General features: G+C 39.1%; 1 protein-coding gene across 4 annotated transcripts in view; it reads left to right on the forward strand.

Annotated features, from left to right (window-relative positions):
• LOC113680814 (patatin-like phospholipase domain-containing protein 7) overlaps nt 1–15212 on the forward strand; it is a 43448-nt gene extending 28236 nt beyond the window's left edge. For all 4 annotated transcript variants that reach the window (XM_089203809.1, XM_089203810.1, XM_089203812.1 and 1 more), the window contains 17 exons: nt 3260–3313; nt 4764–4907; nt 5300–5347; nt 5457–5494; nt 6248–6325; nt 6723–6766; nt 8408–8520; nt 8859–8922; nt 9098–9150; nt 9411–9480; nt 10951–11067; nt 11248–11396; nt 11477–11589; nt 12061–12100; nt 12207–12341; nt 12684–12974; nt 13496–15212. In XM_089203809.1, coding sequence (XP_089059935.1) covers nt 3260–3313; nt 4764–4907; nt 5300–5347; nt 5457–5494; nt 6248–6325; nt 6723–6766; nt 8408–8520; nt 8859–8922; nt 9098–9150; nt 9411–9480; nt 10951–11067; nt 11248–11396; nt 11477–11589; nt 12061–12100; nt 12207–12341; nt 12684–12974; nt 13496–13558 — 1614 coding nt within the window. In that variant the 3' untranslated portion in view covers nt 13559–15212. The remainder of the gene's footprint in view (nt 1–3259; nt 3314–4763; nt 4908–5299; nt 5348–5456; nt 5495–6247; nt 6326–6722; nt 6767–8407; nt 8521–8858; nt 8923–9097; nt 9151–9410; nt 9481–10950; nt 11068–11247; nt 11397–11476; nt 11590–12060; nt 12101–12206; nt 12342–12683; nt 12975–13495) is intronic.
• The last annotated feature ends 810 nt before the right edge of the window (nt 15213–16022 follow it).

A 16022-nucleotide genomic window follows, 5' to 3' on the forward strand; every position in this document is an offset into this window, starting at 1 on the left:
AAACTTCCCAAATTATGCTTGTTATTAAACCTTTCGTACTTCAAAGCTTCTAGCTAAAATTTTATCTCAACTCAGTTCTCGTCGACGAATATTTGGTCCTTGTGAGAGAACAAAGTCTTTACATGTGCAGGAGAGAAACACGCTCGCGTTGCGTAGCGGGACCAAATAACGCTGAAAGAAGACTAAAGGGAGTGTTCTCGCTCTGGTTCAATGATATTGTAATTTTTGTTTACTTAACATGGTTTTTAATTTAACATGCCTAATATGCTTAAATGTTTTTCAAGTCCCGGCCGGCCTTGAACTTGAAAGAGTCTTAAGGTCTGAATTGTCAATATAAGTTTCGGTGTTCTTTTATAAGATATCATCACAAAACTATGGAAGTGGATTCTTAAATGATGTGAGCTGTCTGAGGGACACTTGCATTGCAGACCGTAAGTGATCACATTTTGGCCACCCCTGACTGGTGTTCATTGTTAGGGTAATTATGCAAAAATGAAGTTTCTGTGACAGAGAAATGAGATTGCAAGCGTGAGTCAGTTTTGGAGGGTGGTTTTAAGACATTTTTAAATTGCTCCTTTACCTAAAGGCGATGTCACTGACACAGACTGTGAACAAATCACTTTTAATGAGCAAATGGCTAACGAAGGGCTAACGCTTGAAACTTTAGCCGTAGAAACTCTTTACAGTGGTCAATTTGCATTATATATCAACTTAGTTGATCAAACCGAATTATCTTGTCATACCCCCTACCGACGCAGTACTTCAGTTTCTTTAGAAACTTTCTTTAGAAACTCCTCCTCTACTTGTAATGATAAGTTTTTGTTGATTTTTCGTCCGAACAGTTTTAGCTTAGAATTGAAGTTAAAATTAGTATTCTTCCAAAATAGACACTTAATTTCAATGGTGGTCACAGGGGTTGGAAAAGAACCGTAAGAGCCTTGATAAGAATTTGAATAGTGGCGTGACTGATGGCGTGGCTAATTAAAATTTTTAAAATACCTTGACATGAATTAGTATTAAGAAAAGTGAACACTTTGCCCATACACTTAACTGATGTTCAGCAAATGGCTTCAAATCTTGGAAATTGGCAATTTGGAAAATATTGAAAACTTCACAAGGACTCTCAAGGGAAGTTCGAAAAGCGTCTTAAAAACTTAAACAAGGAATAAGTCAATGAACCGTCACAAATTCAATAGAGCATTTCTGAGAATATTGGGAATCGATGCAGTGTTAGTGTTGAAGATGATACCAGCACTGCGTTTGCCTGCGGGAGGAAGAAATTTATCTTGGTCTTCCACAGTGTTGAAGTTGACGCCGGCACTGCGTTTGCCTGCGGGAGGAAGAAATTTATTGTGGTCTTTCACAGTGGTGAAGGTGATGACAGCACTGCGTTTGCCTGCGAGAGGAAGAAATTTATCTTGGTCTTCTACGGTGTTGAAGATGATGCCAGCACTGCGTTTGCTTGCGGATGAAAGAAATTTATCTCGGTCTTCCACAGTGTTGAAGTTGATGCCAGCACTGCGTTTGCCCAGGGGAAGAATAACTTATCTTAGTCTTGCACAGTGTTAAACTTGATGTTGGCACTGATTTTTCTTGGTGAGGAATTAACTTATCTTGGCGCTCCATAGTGTTTAAGTCCATGACGGCGCTGCGTTTGCCTACGGAAGGACTTAACTCGTGTTTCTTTCAGCGGTCACCAGAAACATAAAAACTATCCCAAAAAAACATGACTTTGTGTACGTGATGCTACTTTAAGATGATGTGATTATCGTTAGAAAATTCTATTTGCAACCTCTTTAAATCATCCTACTTTCGTTTGTGGGTTGTATTGGAGGACCGAAACTCATCTTAATCTTCCTTAGTGTTGAAGTCTATGTCAGCATTGCGTTTGCTTCTGGGAGGACGGAACTTATTTTGGTCTTCCACAGTGTTGAAGTCGATGCCGGCAACTTGTAATTTAGGTCGTCCACAGTGTTGAAATTTATATCAGCGATACGTTTGCCTATGGGAGGTCTAAACTCATCATGGGCTTCCACACTGCAGAAGTTGCCAAAAAAGAAAAAAAGTATTAAACATCCACCAAGAGAAACAAGTCCAAACAGCGGTCTAGCTCGGTCTTACCAGATGAATTTAAGGACAGTATACGGTGGTTAGAATTCTTACCTCTTCGTTGAGTGGCACCCACTTCGCAGGCTTAGAATCCATTGTTGGAAATGCGATGAGGACAAAGAGGAGCGAAATCACCAAAGGGAACTTCATGACTTTAAATTTTCGTGCCACCTGGTACAAATGCAAATAAAAACATGTTTCTTTTGTAATAAGCTTACATCTTGCTGGGTCGCTTGAACACACCCAACAGAATTAGTGCTGGCAGGATACATCTAGCTGCGCAAGACGCAACACTGGGTCAAAAGGGAACGACAAGATTTGATATGCTCTTCGTTTATATGTTTTCCTGTAAGTAAAGTACTCAATTATTCAGCAGTAGTATAACCAACACTTCAGGCCTTCGTGAAATTTTATAAACGGTTAAAGGAAGATTTTAAGCATAATACTCGAGCTTGGGATAAGAAGGAAAGACCTGAGTCTTCATTGAGGAGTCTGAACTCGGATCGTCACAGATTTACGGTGGGATACTTTACTAACTGAGCGAAAGTCGATGGCGAACAGTATTATTTGAAGCATTCTTAAGTTAGAGTCTAAACACTTAAAGACGCCATGAAGATTCAAGAGTTTGACGATGCCCAAGAGTAGCAAGACTCTCTCCTAAACTTCCTAAATTATGCTTGTAATTGAACCTTCCTTCTCAACTCAGTTCTCGTCAAAGAATAGTTGGTCCTTGTGAGAGAGCAAATCCTTTATATCTGTAGGGGAGCAGATCATCAGTTTCCCTCATTGGCCAATGTTAAACGATAGAAAAACGAATCCACAGAGAGATAGGATGTGCAGTGATCGAGTTTTTCTATTACTTTTTGATGTATATTGAGCCCGGTCCAAGTTACGATGGAGTAGGAAATAAGGGGGGAAATCACCCTCTCTGAGAAAGCTTACTCACACGTTAATTTGAGGGTCGTTGTCCACGAACTGAGCTGTGCATTAACTTCTTTGTAACTAAATTCTGCCACAACAATGAGCCAAGAATGCTAGCACAGTCATCAAACGTTAAGTGTTGTGTACAAGGTCGATTGCATGATTTAATAATAATATTTCTTTGTTTTCCTTTCTTAATTGAACGTATTATTTTGTCTTCCCCTCTCAGGCGGATTCCATTGTCATTGTTGGTGTGGCAGACGGAAGCCCAGCAGTTGGTCAGGTATCAGCTCCAGCAATTTTATTTGGTTTTTATCGATTAATCCTCTCATATTTCAACTTTCAATTGAATTTTGGCTATATAGAGGACTACTTCGTTTTCTCTTTATTACGCCCTCTCACTTGTCTTAAAAAAACTCGATGCCCTCTCGACCAAAACTAGTCAGGATTTTCCCACGCTCCAGGAAGTCTTCTTTGTTTTTTCCTTAAGTTCTTATTAACCCTTTACACCCTAACATCAGTATTCACATTCTCCATACTGCTCTCTGTACAGTTACTAAGGTGCTGACAAGGAGAATTTGTCTAACAATCGAGAGTTTCTTTAGTTGGTGATCATTTCCTTCATTCTCATGACATTGATGTGTGATTCAGTGGTGATATTGTAAGGAGAAATTCGATGCTGGTCACTCTTGGGGTGAAAGAGTTAAGTTCTGATATTTTCCTCTCTTCTGATAAACCTTGTGATAACCTCGGTTTTTGGTTTTATCACACTCGATCGAAAAGCGCTCTGATTTGGAACAGTTTGTTCTTTAAGCACTGCTTGGAAAACTTCTATTCTGATAAAGCATATATACCTTACCTGTTTTGCCATTTCACATATTTCTCAGATTCAGCTTGGAGTTTCGAATGCACTTCTTTCGAGTTTCGCTTAACCAAAGCTTGTTGTTTCTCCCTCACCCAAGTTTACCCACGCTTTAATCCGGTCGAGAGTGAATATTTTGAGTTCCTGTAAAGGTTCGCTAAGATCATGTCCTTTATTCTGACTAGCGGTTTAGATTATCTTAGTTTGGCTCACGGAACACTTAAAGGGCCCACATTGATTGCAAATATGCGAAAATCATGTATGTGAAGTAATATATCAAACACGAGGAAGAGTGTTTCATCCGATATCCAAACACAGAGAAGTGGTTGAGAATACGAGGTGCAGCCGAGTTTTTTTTAACCAACTTCAAGGTGCTTGGATATCGGATGAAACACCCTTTCGAATGTGATATAGCTTCTCAAACCATTAATAATTCTTGGAGAAAAACGGGATTTGAACTCATGACCGCGGCGATACCATTGCACGCTCTAACAACTGACTGAACAAGCCAACTGGAACTGGTCATTATGTTGGTTTCCAAATAAACCCTTGGAGTGGTGTGAAAATGACTGTAGAGATATGAAAATCATACATGTGAACTGCGGACAAAGAAATGAACGTGATCTTCGCAGTAATGAACAGTACTTAAGCAGTAGTGAAAATAAGGCCCTATATTTTGCGCAACAAACAGTGTAAATGCATCAAACTATTCAACTCTTTGACATACATGCTTACTTGGGGTATCCTGGATTTTTAATCTCCCGTTTAAAGGCTTAGACAAGATATAAAGTTCTGATGTACATGTACATTGTAGAGTTAATCGTATTTCAGTGCGTTGTGATCATTCTGTTATATTTACCTCCCTTTTCAGCTTGAAAAACAGCTGGAGAATATTGGTGTACGATCCCAAAAGGAGCTTATTCTCTTACACCGTGAGGATGGCGCTAAAGGTTTCCGAATTTCACACACAGTAGATTGGTTGAACGCGCGCGGCTGGATCTGCGCTCATCATCATGTAAGACCACATTTAAGAGCAATTTATTTTGAAATGAGTGTTGGAAGTAATTCGTGGTTGCTTTGGTCTCACTTCACAACACTCTTTAATGATCTAAAAATTCCGCATTGTCCTCCCGACCAATCAAATGTAAAACTTACACAAATCGAATCGTTTCCCTTATTTTCCTGCGCATTCGACAGTTTGCTTGTTTTAACTTTGAGTTCTCAGTTAAATTTCCCTTTTCGCTTCTTTTCAATCTCAGATAAAATTACTTGCGTTAGATTTTTCCAGCTCACAATGGAGTACACTAGTTGAAGTATAAGTTCACTTTCTAACGAGATATAGTAGTTCCACTGTGCCTTGTTGATTGTTAGACTCGTATTGATTACTTCCTCACTTGTTATTTCTAGGTTCGATGCGCAAAGAAAATCTTTGGACGACGCCCGTTGTCTGAAAGGGTAGGAAGGATTCAAAACTACCGCATCAGTCATTTTGTTAGCGTATCATGACCGTTTCGATTTGATTCATTGTTGATGTGTCATTTATTTGTTTCTTCATTCATTTTAGTATGCACAAAATCCTGCAGCGTACCCATTACCAGAAAGGTGAGTGTTGCTCTACCTCGATATTATAGTGAGAGCGCGTTTTGATAGAGGCTCGTTAAACCAGAATGCCAAGTGATCACAACAAAGTAGGACATTTAAAAGTATCACAAGGTGCCAATGAGCTCTTAGAGCTAAGGCGCGTGACCGGAGTCAAACACGAGAAAACACACGTCATCTAGTCGCCATCGGTTCAACGGGATAATTAAGTATTATCAACTGAGTTGATAACGTATAAATTGGCCACCATAAAGAGTTTTGAAGCTGACGTGCGTTCGCCCTTCGTAAGAGCGTATGACATTCGGTCTGACGAAGGGCTAACGTACCAAACGTCGGCTTTAAAACTCTTTCTGGTGGCCAATTACGTTCATTTCAGTTGTTAATACTAAATTACCGTGTCCCTCTCCCACCGACGCAGCATCACAGTTTAGTTAGAAACTTACCCCCTTTATTCAGCTGTCGGTTTAAGTTTTAAATCTGATTGTTTGGGAAGATGGTGCGATATTTCGATACCAATGACAGAGGTGAGCAAAGCATAGCAGAACCTATGCAATCTCTAAATACTTTCGACTCTCAAGAGAAAAATTTTTCTTTGAACTCATTAATCTCTTTGTTGGAAATCCATACTATCCTCATCTCACTTTATGTTGGAGCCTAAAGCTGATTGCGAATGTGCCCTAACTTTCAATCTCCTGATAAGATAAAGTAAGATTTCTCTTAACAACTTGGGCTAATTTCTTTTTATTTTACTCTCAGAAATTCTGATTTTTCCCGACTTGCGCGAAGACTTACAGGGACCTCCATTGGATTAATTCTCGGAGGAGGCGGAGCCAGGTAAAATTTTATAGTACAAATTACTTTTTCTTTGAGGATTTCCTGATAATAGTACATTTGCGCGGGGGGGGGGGGGGGTGACAGGGTTGCGCGCGCCTCCTCTGGTCGAGGAAGACGTGGTATCTTTCATAAGCCATCTCGTGTGAGGTGATTATAGCACTTACTTTTCGGTTTGTCAACCTTAGGATTTTTTCGATGCTTCCTAAAAACAAAAGTTAAGGAAAATGCATTCATCAAGATATTTGATAACACAGGGCAGCAGTTAGTACCGAAATAAATACTTTAACCTGGCTTCCAGAGTCCAAAAGCGCACATCGGTCTAGGTATAAGAGAGAGACCGGAGTATGCAGCTTTTTTCCTTATGTAAATGTCTTTAACCTAAGAATTTATTTCCCAGGGGATTATCTCATGTTGGAGTCATCAAAGCATTAGAGGAAGCAGGTTAGACCTTTCACCTGCTTTGTACGTTTTTCTTTACATGTATGTGGACTCTTAGACCAGTGAATTGAATGAGATAGATAATTAATTTTGAGTTCGGTCTTAAAATAAAGAAGGAAGATGTTTCCCTTAGCGCTCGAATACCAGATTTTTGTATTTCACCATCCAGTGTTCTACTACTGAGCAACAGAGAGCTCGGTGACGACCTAGGCCATTCCTAAATTCAGTTGTGATAAACTGCATACTACTCCGATCAGTGATGTTAAAAGCGTCGTATGTGTAAATGTTATATCAAAGATGATAAACTTTGAGCTCAATTGTGACAAAACGAACAGTATCTTTCTCTACCTTCTATTAAAAAGCCTTTTAAGTTAGAAAAAGCGTCGTGAAACGTGTGAAAGATGTTACGCTGTGAATTTCTGTAGGCTTTGGAAAGCTTGGTTGTCAGGTATTTTGTCACTCCCGAATCACACTTTCAGGTTACGAGAATAAAGGAAATGATCAACATTTTAATAAGCTTTTGATTGTTAAACAATTCTCCTTGTCAACGCCTAAGGAAATGTATAGAGAACAGTATGGAGAATATGCATACTGATGCAAGAGTGTAAAGGGATTGAGCCACTAAAAGCAAGTTGTGCATCCTTTCCGTAACTGCTTTAATTTCCTTTCGGCTTATGTTCTGGGACTCTATACCCTGAGATCACAAACAGTTGCAATACCTGAGGTCAGGTCTGAGGTCAGCAAAGTCCAACAAGCGGTTGACGAACTCGCGACGCAAGCTTCTGCTGACAAGTTCCAATTAAATGAAACCAAGTGCAAGGAACTGCGCATAACATTCAGTCACTCTAGAAAGAACTTTGATCCAATTAAGGTTAATGATCAGGACTTAGAGTGTGTAGAGCAAGCAAAGATCTTAGGTTTGCAGATATCTTGCGATCTTACGTGGAATAATCACGTATCCGAAGTTGTAAAGAAAGTAAACAAGCGCCTGTATTTTTTGCGTCAGCTTAAGCGTGCACAGGTCAAGTCGGGGGAACTTTTGCTCTTCTATTTGACTTGTGTTAGGCCTGTCACTGAATATGCATGCCCTGTTTATCATCATAGCCTCCCGCAATACCTTTCAGTAGATCTTGAGAGATGTCAAAGGCGAGCTTTACGTATTATCTATCCAGATTGTTCGTACAATGAGGCACTTCTTTTGACTGGTCTAGTTCCCTTACACAACCGCCGCGAGTTCTTATGTGATAAGCTTTTTAATTCCATCCTGTCTAATCCCTCGCACAAGCTCTATAGCTTACTACCTCCCAAGAATGAGTGCGAAGTCAATTTAAGGAGTCAGCACTCTTTTACTACACGGCGCCTCCACACCATTCGTACTCGAAATAGTTTTATCCATCACTATGTCCATAAAGCAATGATGTAATATTGGTTTCCTCTTAATTATATATTTTTGTCTTTTTAATTAGTTCTTCTTAGCCATGTATTTTTTTGTAGTATATATTGTTTTTGTAAATCAAACGTAATTCAGCCTGTGGCTGCAAGGTTCTTGATAATAAACTATCTATCTATCTATCTATCTACCCAAATATTGTGAATCGGGAGTTGACATCAGATGTATCTCATTCGTGTATGCTTTTCTTGTAGGTATACCTATAGACATGGTAGGTGGCACCAGCATGGGATCCTTTGTCGGTGCAACATACGCCGAGACTGCTGACGTCAATAGGATGTGTCAGAAGGTCCGCGAGTGGTCAATGGTAAGAACTTGTAGAGCAACACTTGAGTGAAACCCAAATAGACATATAAGGATTAACCATCTTTTCCTTACAACGTGATTTGTAACCTAAAGGTTTGGTGTAGTAAGCTGTGAAGAAATTCGCATTAAACTTTGTCTATTCACTTTGAGTTAGTTTTAGTCTTAAGACTAAACAAACGAGAGCTATTCGTACAAATTCCTACCTTTATTGGTTCAACAACCACCTTCTCCAAGGCTCGTAACTCGGCCATACCCTGAGGGAGGAAAGCGTTACGAGTCCTAGGCTGATCTGTGGGTTGTTTGCTAACAAGACAATGTTACTCTCTTTACACTTTGCAGGACATGACGTCCTTATTTAAGAAGATCCTTGATCTAACGTATCCGTTCACCTCCATGTTTTCTGGTGAGATTTTTCATGTAGTACACTTAATTTGAATCTGAGAAAAGACTGAGCCTGATATCTTCTGACATTTTAAAATTTTTTTTCCATTTTATATATTTTATTGGTTTGTTGTTGTTGTATTTCTTTTAAGATTAGTTTGATGTAATGCAGCCATTTATCCTTTCTTCTATTGCAGGAAGTGGATTTAACGCGAGCATTAGAAGTAGTTTTGGAGAGCGTCAAATAGAGGTACAAAGAAAAAGATACCTTGATTGTGTTATCGCGATAATTAACTGCATACAAACTGTATGGTAAGAGATTATTCTTTACCTATCGAGTAACTCTTAAATAGAAAGAATAACAGCAAAACAAACTGATGTTCTTTGTAAACAAACACAAAATCACGTGGAGGAAAGTGGAGTTAAACACGACATATCTGGCGGGTAGTCTTCAATACTGACTTTGAAAATTTACCATTAATGTGACCTGTGTTTATCATTTATTTGCAGGATCTCTTGTTGCCATACTTTTGCATCACAACTGACATAACGTCTTCGAGAATGAGGGTACATACCGATGGTAAGTAGTGCTATATTTGTCTCATTCCGCATCTTTCAATATATTCAACTTTTTTTTCGCTTTTTTTTTTTTTTTTTTTTTTTTAGCTTCTTGACAGACCCAGATCCCAATTGGTTGGATCATTGAACCCTTTAATTCTGCGATGTAGCTCACACCACAAAAAATACTCACTCCCTCTGAAAAATCTTTACCGACCTATGAAAACGCAATTAACCTACCAAACCAGATTAACTCCGCATGAAGCACATTTAAGACTACCCTATTATTTTTTCTTTCTTTCCTTTTTCCTTTTGTTTTTTATGTGACACAATGAAATTTGTGCTTTCAAAATATAGGCCAATTCCCAGTGCAGAGGAATTTAAAATCGTCGGAAATGTAGTAAATGTAGTAAATGCTCTTAACCGTTGCCAATTGTGCGCCACCGATCCTTTACAACCAAGTGGGTCTTCCCTTTTTTATTTCAACATTTAAGTTCCTGTGAAGTTTATATGAAATAATTCATATTTGTACTGCGGTTGTAGATGAAAGTGAAATGTGATCGTCGCAGTAAATTTTCCAATTTAAGCAATTGGAAAGAAGAAGCCTGAAAAAAAAAAAAAAATCAGGACTTCAACGGGATTCGAACCCGTGACCTCCGCGATACCATTGGTATCGCGGAGGTCACGGGTTCGAATCCCGTTGAAGTCCTGATTTTTTTTTTTTTTTCAGGCTTCTTCTTTCCAATTGCTTAAATTGGAAAATTTACTGCGACGATCACATTTATAAGGTATCGCGGAGGTCACGGGTTCGAATCCCGTTGAAGTCCTGATTTTTTTTCAGGCTTCTTCTTTCCAATTGCTTAAATTGGAAAATTTACTGCGACGATCACATTTTAGGTATCGCGGAGGTCACGGGTTCGAATCCCGTTGAAGTCCTGATTTTTTTCAGGCTTCTTCTTTCCAATTGCTTAAATTGGAAAATTTACTGCGACGATCACATTTCAGGTATCGCGGAGGTCACGGGTTCGAATCCCGTTGAAGTCCTGATTTTTTTTCAGGCTTCTTCTTTCCAATTGCTTAAATTGGAAAATTTACTGCGACGATCACATTTCACTTTCATCTACAACCGCAGTACAAATATGAATTATTTCATATAAACTTCACATCATTTCACTGCACGGGAAGATATGAACTCAATAAATTGACCTCGCTCCCAATGTGTGGCTTCATAGCTCAGTTGGTAGAGCATCGCACCGGTATCGCGGAGGTCACGGGTTCGAATCCCGTTGAAGTCCTGATTTTTTTCAGGCTTCTTCTTTCCAATTGCTTAAATTGGAAAATTTACTGCGACGATCACATTTCACTTTCATTTAAGTTCCTCTGAGATGAGGAGTCATTTGGTTAACAAAATTGAACTACTTACTTCAAAAATCCTCTTATAAATTATATTCGAAGGGAATGAATTTAACGTAACAGCCTCTTCCCTTTACAGGCTGTTTATGGCGTTACGTTCGTGCTAGTATGTCTCTGTCGGGTTATCTACCACCACTTTGTGATCCCAAAGACGGACATCTGTTACTGGACGGTGGATACGTCAATAATTTACCCGGTGAGCAAGAGTTACCGTTTTAATTAAACCACTTTTCCTGTTATGTTTTTTGAGGAGCCTGTAGCTCGCATAAACCTCTCGGTTTCTCTACGAGTTTCCTCGCCACGTTATAATTACAAAATGGCAAAATAAACAAATAGACAAATTTACAGCCGACTCACGTGTTATTTCAATTTGTAGCGGATGTAATGAAGACAATGGGAGCACAGACGATCATAGCAATCGACGTAGGATCGGAAGATCCCGATGATCTCACGAACTATGGCGATCAGTTATCAGGCTGGTGGCTTCTGTGGAACAAATGGAATCCTTTTGCTGAAACTGTCAAGGTTGGTGAAATTATACGAGAAGCGATTTTTGTTGTTTGATATTCAGTGCAATATGCTCTTAATTTTTTTCACTTCGAAAGATTCCAGACATGGCCGAAATCCAGTCCCGTTTAGCCTATGTATCTTGTGTTAGGCAATTAGCGGAAGTTAAAGAGAGCAGTTACTGTGAATACATAAGACCGCCAATCGACAGGTATGTCTATGGAGAATCCTTCACACAATTCAAAACACTTGGAAAGAATAGTCAAATATGGTTTTAGGGTCCGTGCAGTACATGAAAGTGCATCGAGGTTTCTCTGTCGGTGATCGATAATGTGCGACTGAGCTGTTTGGTTGATCGAATGAGTCAAAACTGACTGGTGGACAGGCTGACTGAAGCTGACCAATTGACTGATCAACTGATTTCCTGACTCACCAAACGACTGGCTGCCTCACTGACTGAATCTGAAAGACTTGGCGACTGACTGATTGACTGACTGGCTGACTCACTGACTATTTGACTGACTGATTTATTGATTGCAACTGATGGACAGACTGATTGGTGTATTAATTGATTGGTGACTAATTTTTAGATTGGTTGAATGATTTATTGTGTGCTTGCCTGCTTGCTTACTTTCTCGTTTGACGGCTGAATTGATAGATTGATTTGATTAATGTTCGACAGATTTAAGACTTTGGAGTTCGGCCGCTTCGATGAGATAGTGGTGAGTTGAATTTGATACATCAAAAACGTTTCATTACCTTGTTATTTTCTACCAATTAAGCTCTCATCTCCCTGATTGTTGCTGTTTCATTGAATTTTCTCTGCAGGATGTGGGATACCATCACGGTAAGACTGTTTTTAAAGGTTGGGTCAGAGGAAACAAATTACCCGACATCTTCAGAGAGCATCCATCTAGGAGTCACATGACCCACGCGTATGCTACTGGGCAACCTGTGGGGAAGGTAAGAAATCAAACTGGAAAAAATTATCTCGCTCGGCAGGGCGTGATACTATGCATCGTTCTAACCCTATTAAGTTTTATATTCAATGAGGCTAAATTTGATCATTAAGATATATTGTCGTAGAAAAGGTTGTGGTTATTCATCGTGGTGAATAACAACAAAAGCTAAGTTTTTTCGTTTGTCTCACGATGTAGTCACGTGTGATGTAGATCGCGACGTCTCGACTGCATACTGCTAGTCTTCCTTAGGCGATGAAGAAGACTAGACACCGTTTTTTCTCTTTGAAGCACACTTGACACGATAAAACTAGTTTTGAACATGCACTTTGAATTGTTTTCGAAGGCGTCAGAGCACAGTACCTTCACTAACTTGGCGGAACAGATTTCCCGGATTGAACCTCCGTACACTCACGAGTGGTTACCATTCTCATCCTCGGATGAACTGCTAGGTTCCAGTTCCCCACCCGGTCACCACATGTACTCGGCCTCTGAGGAAGACGACGAGTACGATGAAGAAGAAGAGAATCTTGTTCGTGTCAGACCAAGAACAGGTTCTCTGTCAGAACACGAAGATTTACTGGCCCTTAAGACGGCTCAATTCCAAGTTGTTCGGCGCGAAGAGGCTGGATATGATGTTAGTTTCATAGTTTTGCTTAAACCTTTAACTCCCATGAGTGACCAAGACAGAATTTCTCCTTAAAATATCAATACAATATCAAGTAGAAAAGTGATGAGAATAAAAAAAGTATTAACTAGAGATTACTAGTTGATCCAATACCCAATTCTCCAAACTTACATCACAAGAACCATATGGCAGACAGTAAGAAGAACTACTAATGAGATCTTGGGAGTGAAAGGGTTAAAGACGTCAGTGTCGTGTACGGTAGATCTATCAGTTTCACGTAACAACTCGTAAGTTATCATCTTGAAGCCGATATAGTCCTTTTTACGTGCGAGTAGATACTGCAGTGCGTCAGTGTACAAATGGAAGCGACCTCCTGGCTCTGAGTGGTTTTATACTTTTATTTGGCCTGATTTCTTGTTGTTCTTTCTCAAGTTTAGTTATGGTTTTGAAGCACTGAAAAATACGCCTTATATAATCATTGTAAGGTTTATCTTGACTGATTTTTTTCTCAAATGTTTTTATTTTCTCAGTCGGATGACACTCATGTGAGAAGAAGACTGGGCTTGCATCATCAACCGAACAGTGAACCATAGAACAAATACATGGACTCTTAGGGATGGTAGTCATGGAAACGCCAACGCAACCCTCTAAAAGAAAGGAATAGCACCTGATATATAGTGTATTTAGATGACGAGTGTGATTTGGGAATGAAATTCAAATTGTTTGTGGCATGCATTCATTGTCAAATGCAATGCGTGTAATAGTGATAACAAAGCTAACACGGGCGATAGACAGGTCCAAAATATTTTGCACGACCAACAAGGGGGCCTCTCCCCTCAACTAAATCATAAATAATCGATTAATGGCGATCGGACCATTTGCTGTTAAATCCTAGGCTGGGTTAAGAGTCAAGTCAAATTTACCCCTGTAAAGTGTATCAATTTTGTGGAGAACATTAACCGTTTTAATAGGAAGTATGGCAGGTTTGGCAGAGATAATTCACCTCTCAAGTTACGGTGTGCGTGTGAACTCCAAGTTTAGGAGGTTTGCCATAACATTTACGTAATTTTGTTCTCTTTGTAATAAGGGAGTGTAGCTCATAATGCCATTGAGGCAACGTTGAGAACTTTTAAGGAAATAATCAGGAATAATAAATAGTCCCCCCCCCCCACCCTTATGGAGATAGTGATGCGTTTCCTCCAAGATAGGAAACTTGTATTTGCATAACAATCATTAACTTAATCATTAACTTATTTGATATTCGAATAAAACCTTTTCCAAAAGTGCATGACACTACCCAGCAAAGGTCTTCGTCGCAGCTGTTATATGTAAGTAATACGTTGAGTACAGTTGAGTCCTTAAGTACCAGAAGAACGACATGAAATTAGTTCAGTTTTAACAGTTCCAGATGCAGCAATCTTAAAACCCTTCCCTCCTCTTTCTTTTTCTTTCTCTTTTTTTTCATAACAAAATGTATTGTGTTATCAACGGCTTGACTACAGTTAATAGTAAGTATTGCATTTATGCATTTATTCAGTATCGTTGTACTCAGTGACAGTTGAAAACTGACTCGTCTCCAGTCGTCCACGCCTGGTGCAGTAGATCAAAATAGGGGAGGAATGAGTGATGGGAAGGGGTCTTTGTCTCTTTCATTTTCTCCTCACACAGCTTGCGTTTCCGTGCCGCCCATCTTGGCCGTTTTCGGTATAAAGAGAATTGGGAACGAGTATGTGAAAAAAGTGCTGTGTTGACCGTAGAAATCATATTTTACGAAGCGAATCTGTGTCAGCCTTTTGTAAAGTTGATAAGACAGGGTCAACAGATCTGTAGTCCTCAATGTCGCTAGTGAATCGGCAAGTGTATTCAACAGCGTAGCAACAGCTGTAAACGAGATTCCTAATTTCTTAGCAAAAGAATCAGAATAACTTTTCCGTTTTTAAAGTTGAAATGCAAATTCGAATCATGAATAAGAGAATATGGATTTTTTCTGACTTATCTCCACGGAATTTGTAGCACTTTTAAGGACAAGTTCATTGCTTATTGATAAAAATGCCCTTTAAGATCAGTTTATTTTTTCTCATTCCTGCATGAATTTTTTTCACTGACATGCAAAGAGAAGACAGATGCTGACTTATTTTAGTACTAAATGTGGGAAAAACATACTAACTGAAGTAGAAGTGGAAAATTGCTACACATCACTTGAAATGTAAATGATTGATATTTGTAGTAAAGAATTTTGTTTGCTTATTGTTGGTTGTTATTATGAGTTGTAACCCCATGGAGTGAGTCAAAATGAAGTTATGAAATGCATCCATCTCCAGTTGTTTCCTCGTTATGGATGAGTTTTATCGAACACAATGTAAACTTACTGATGTATTCGTGAGTTTCCCCTAAGGAAAGATTGTAATAGGTATAATGAGGTAACATGTGGCTACTATGCCTAGAGTGCATCAGTTTATCGAAGGTTTCACCCTGTAGTGAAACATTTAGCAAGATGTTGCTTGACTCTTGGTCTCTTGGGATTAATTTTTTTTTCTAAGATCGCTGCAGATAATTAAGATTTGTGTATTGATAGCCGTTTCAAGCTGTTCCTCTAGCGTGCCGATTATTTCTCACGACTTGCAAGGGAAAACGAAATATCACGTGAAATTTAGTAGATGCCATAATTTTTGCCTTATCTTCGAAGGGTAATTTCCGTCTAGAGAGAAGAAGAAATTCGTAAGAAACACAAGGTGCTATTTTTATTATTCACGGTTTGTTTACGTTGTGGTCGTCTAACACAACGAAAGTAAGTGAAAACAAGTGATTATATTCTTCTGGTAAAAATTTCAATCTTTTTTTTACTTATTTCAAAACTTGAGAAGGAAAAGTAACATGGAGGGAAAGTTCATGTTTCCAAACCGCAGGCCTTTCCGGAAAAAGTGAATCGCGTTCCAAGGAAACATGCAAGGCTCTGAACCTCCTGATTAATTGTACAAACAGATGGGAAAAAAGGGGGATTTGTAAAATACCAACTTACACTACATGATAAGTTTTAGTAACGAGGCAGGTGAATTT

This window comes from Pocillopora damicornis, chromosome 4 (assembly GCF_964200805.1).
Source record: "Pocillopora damicornis chromosome 4, jaPocDami1.2, whole genome shotgun sequence".
Taxonomy (NCBI): domain Eukaryota; kingdom Metazoa; phylum Cnidaria; class Anthozoa; order Scleractinia; family Pocilloporidae; genus Pocillopora; species Pocillopora damicornis.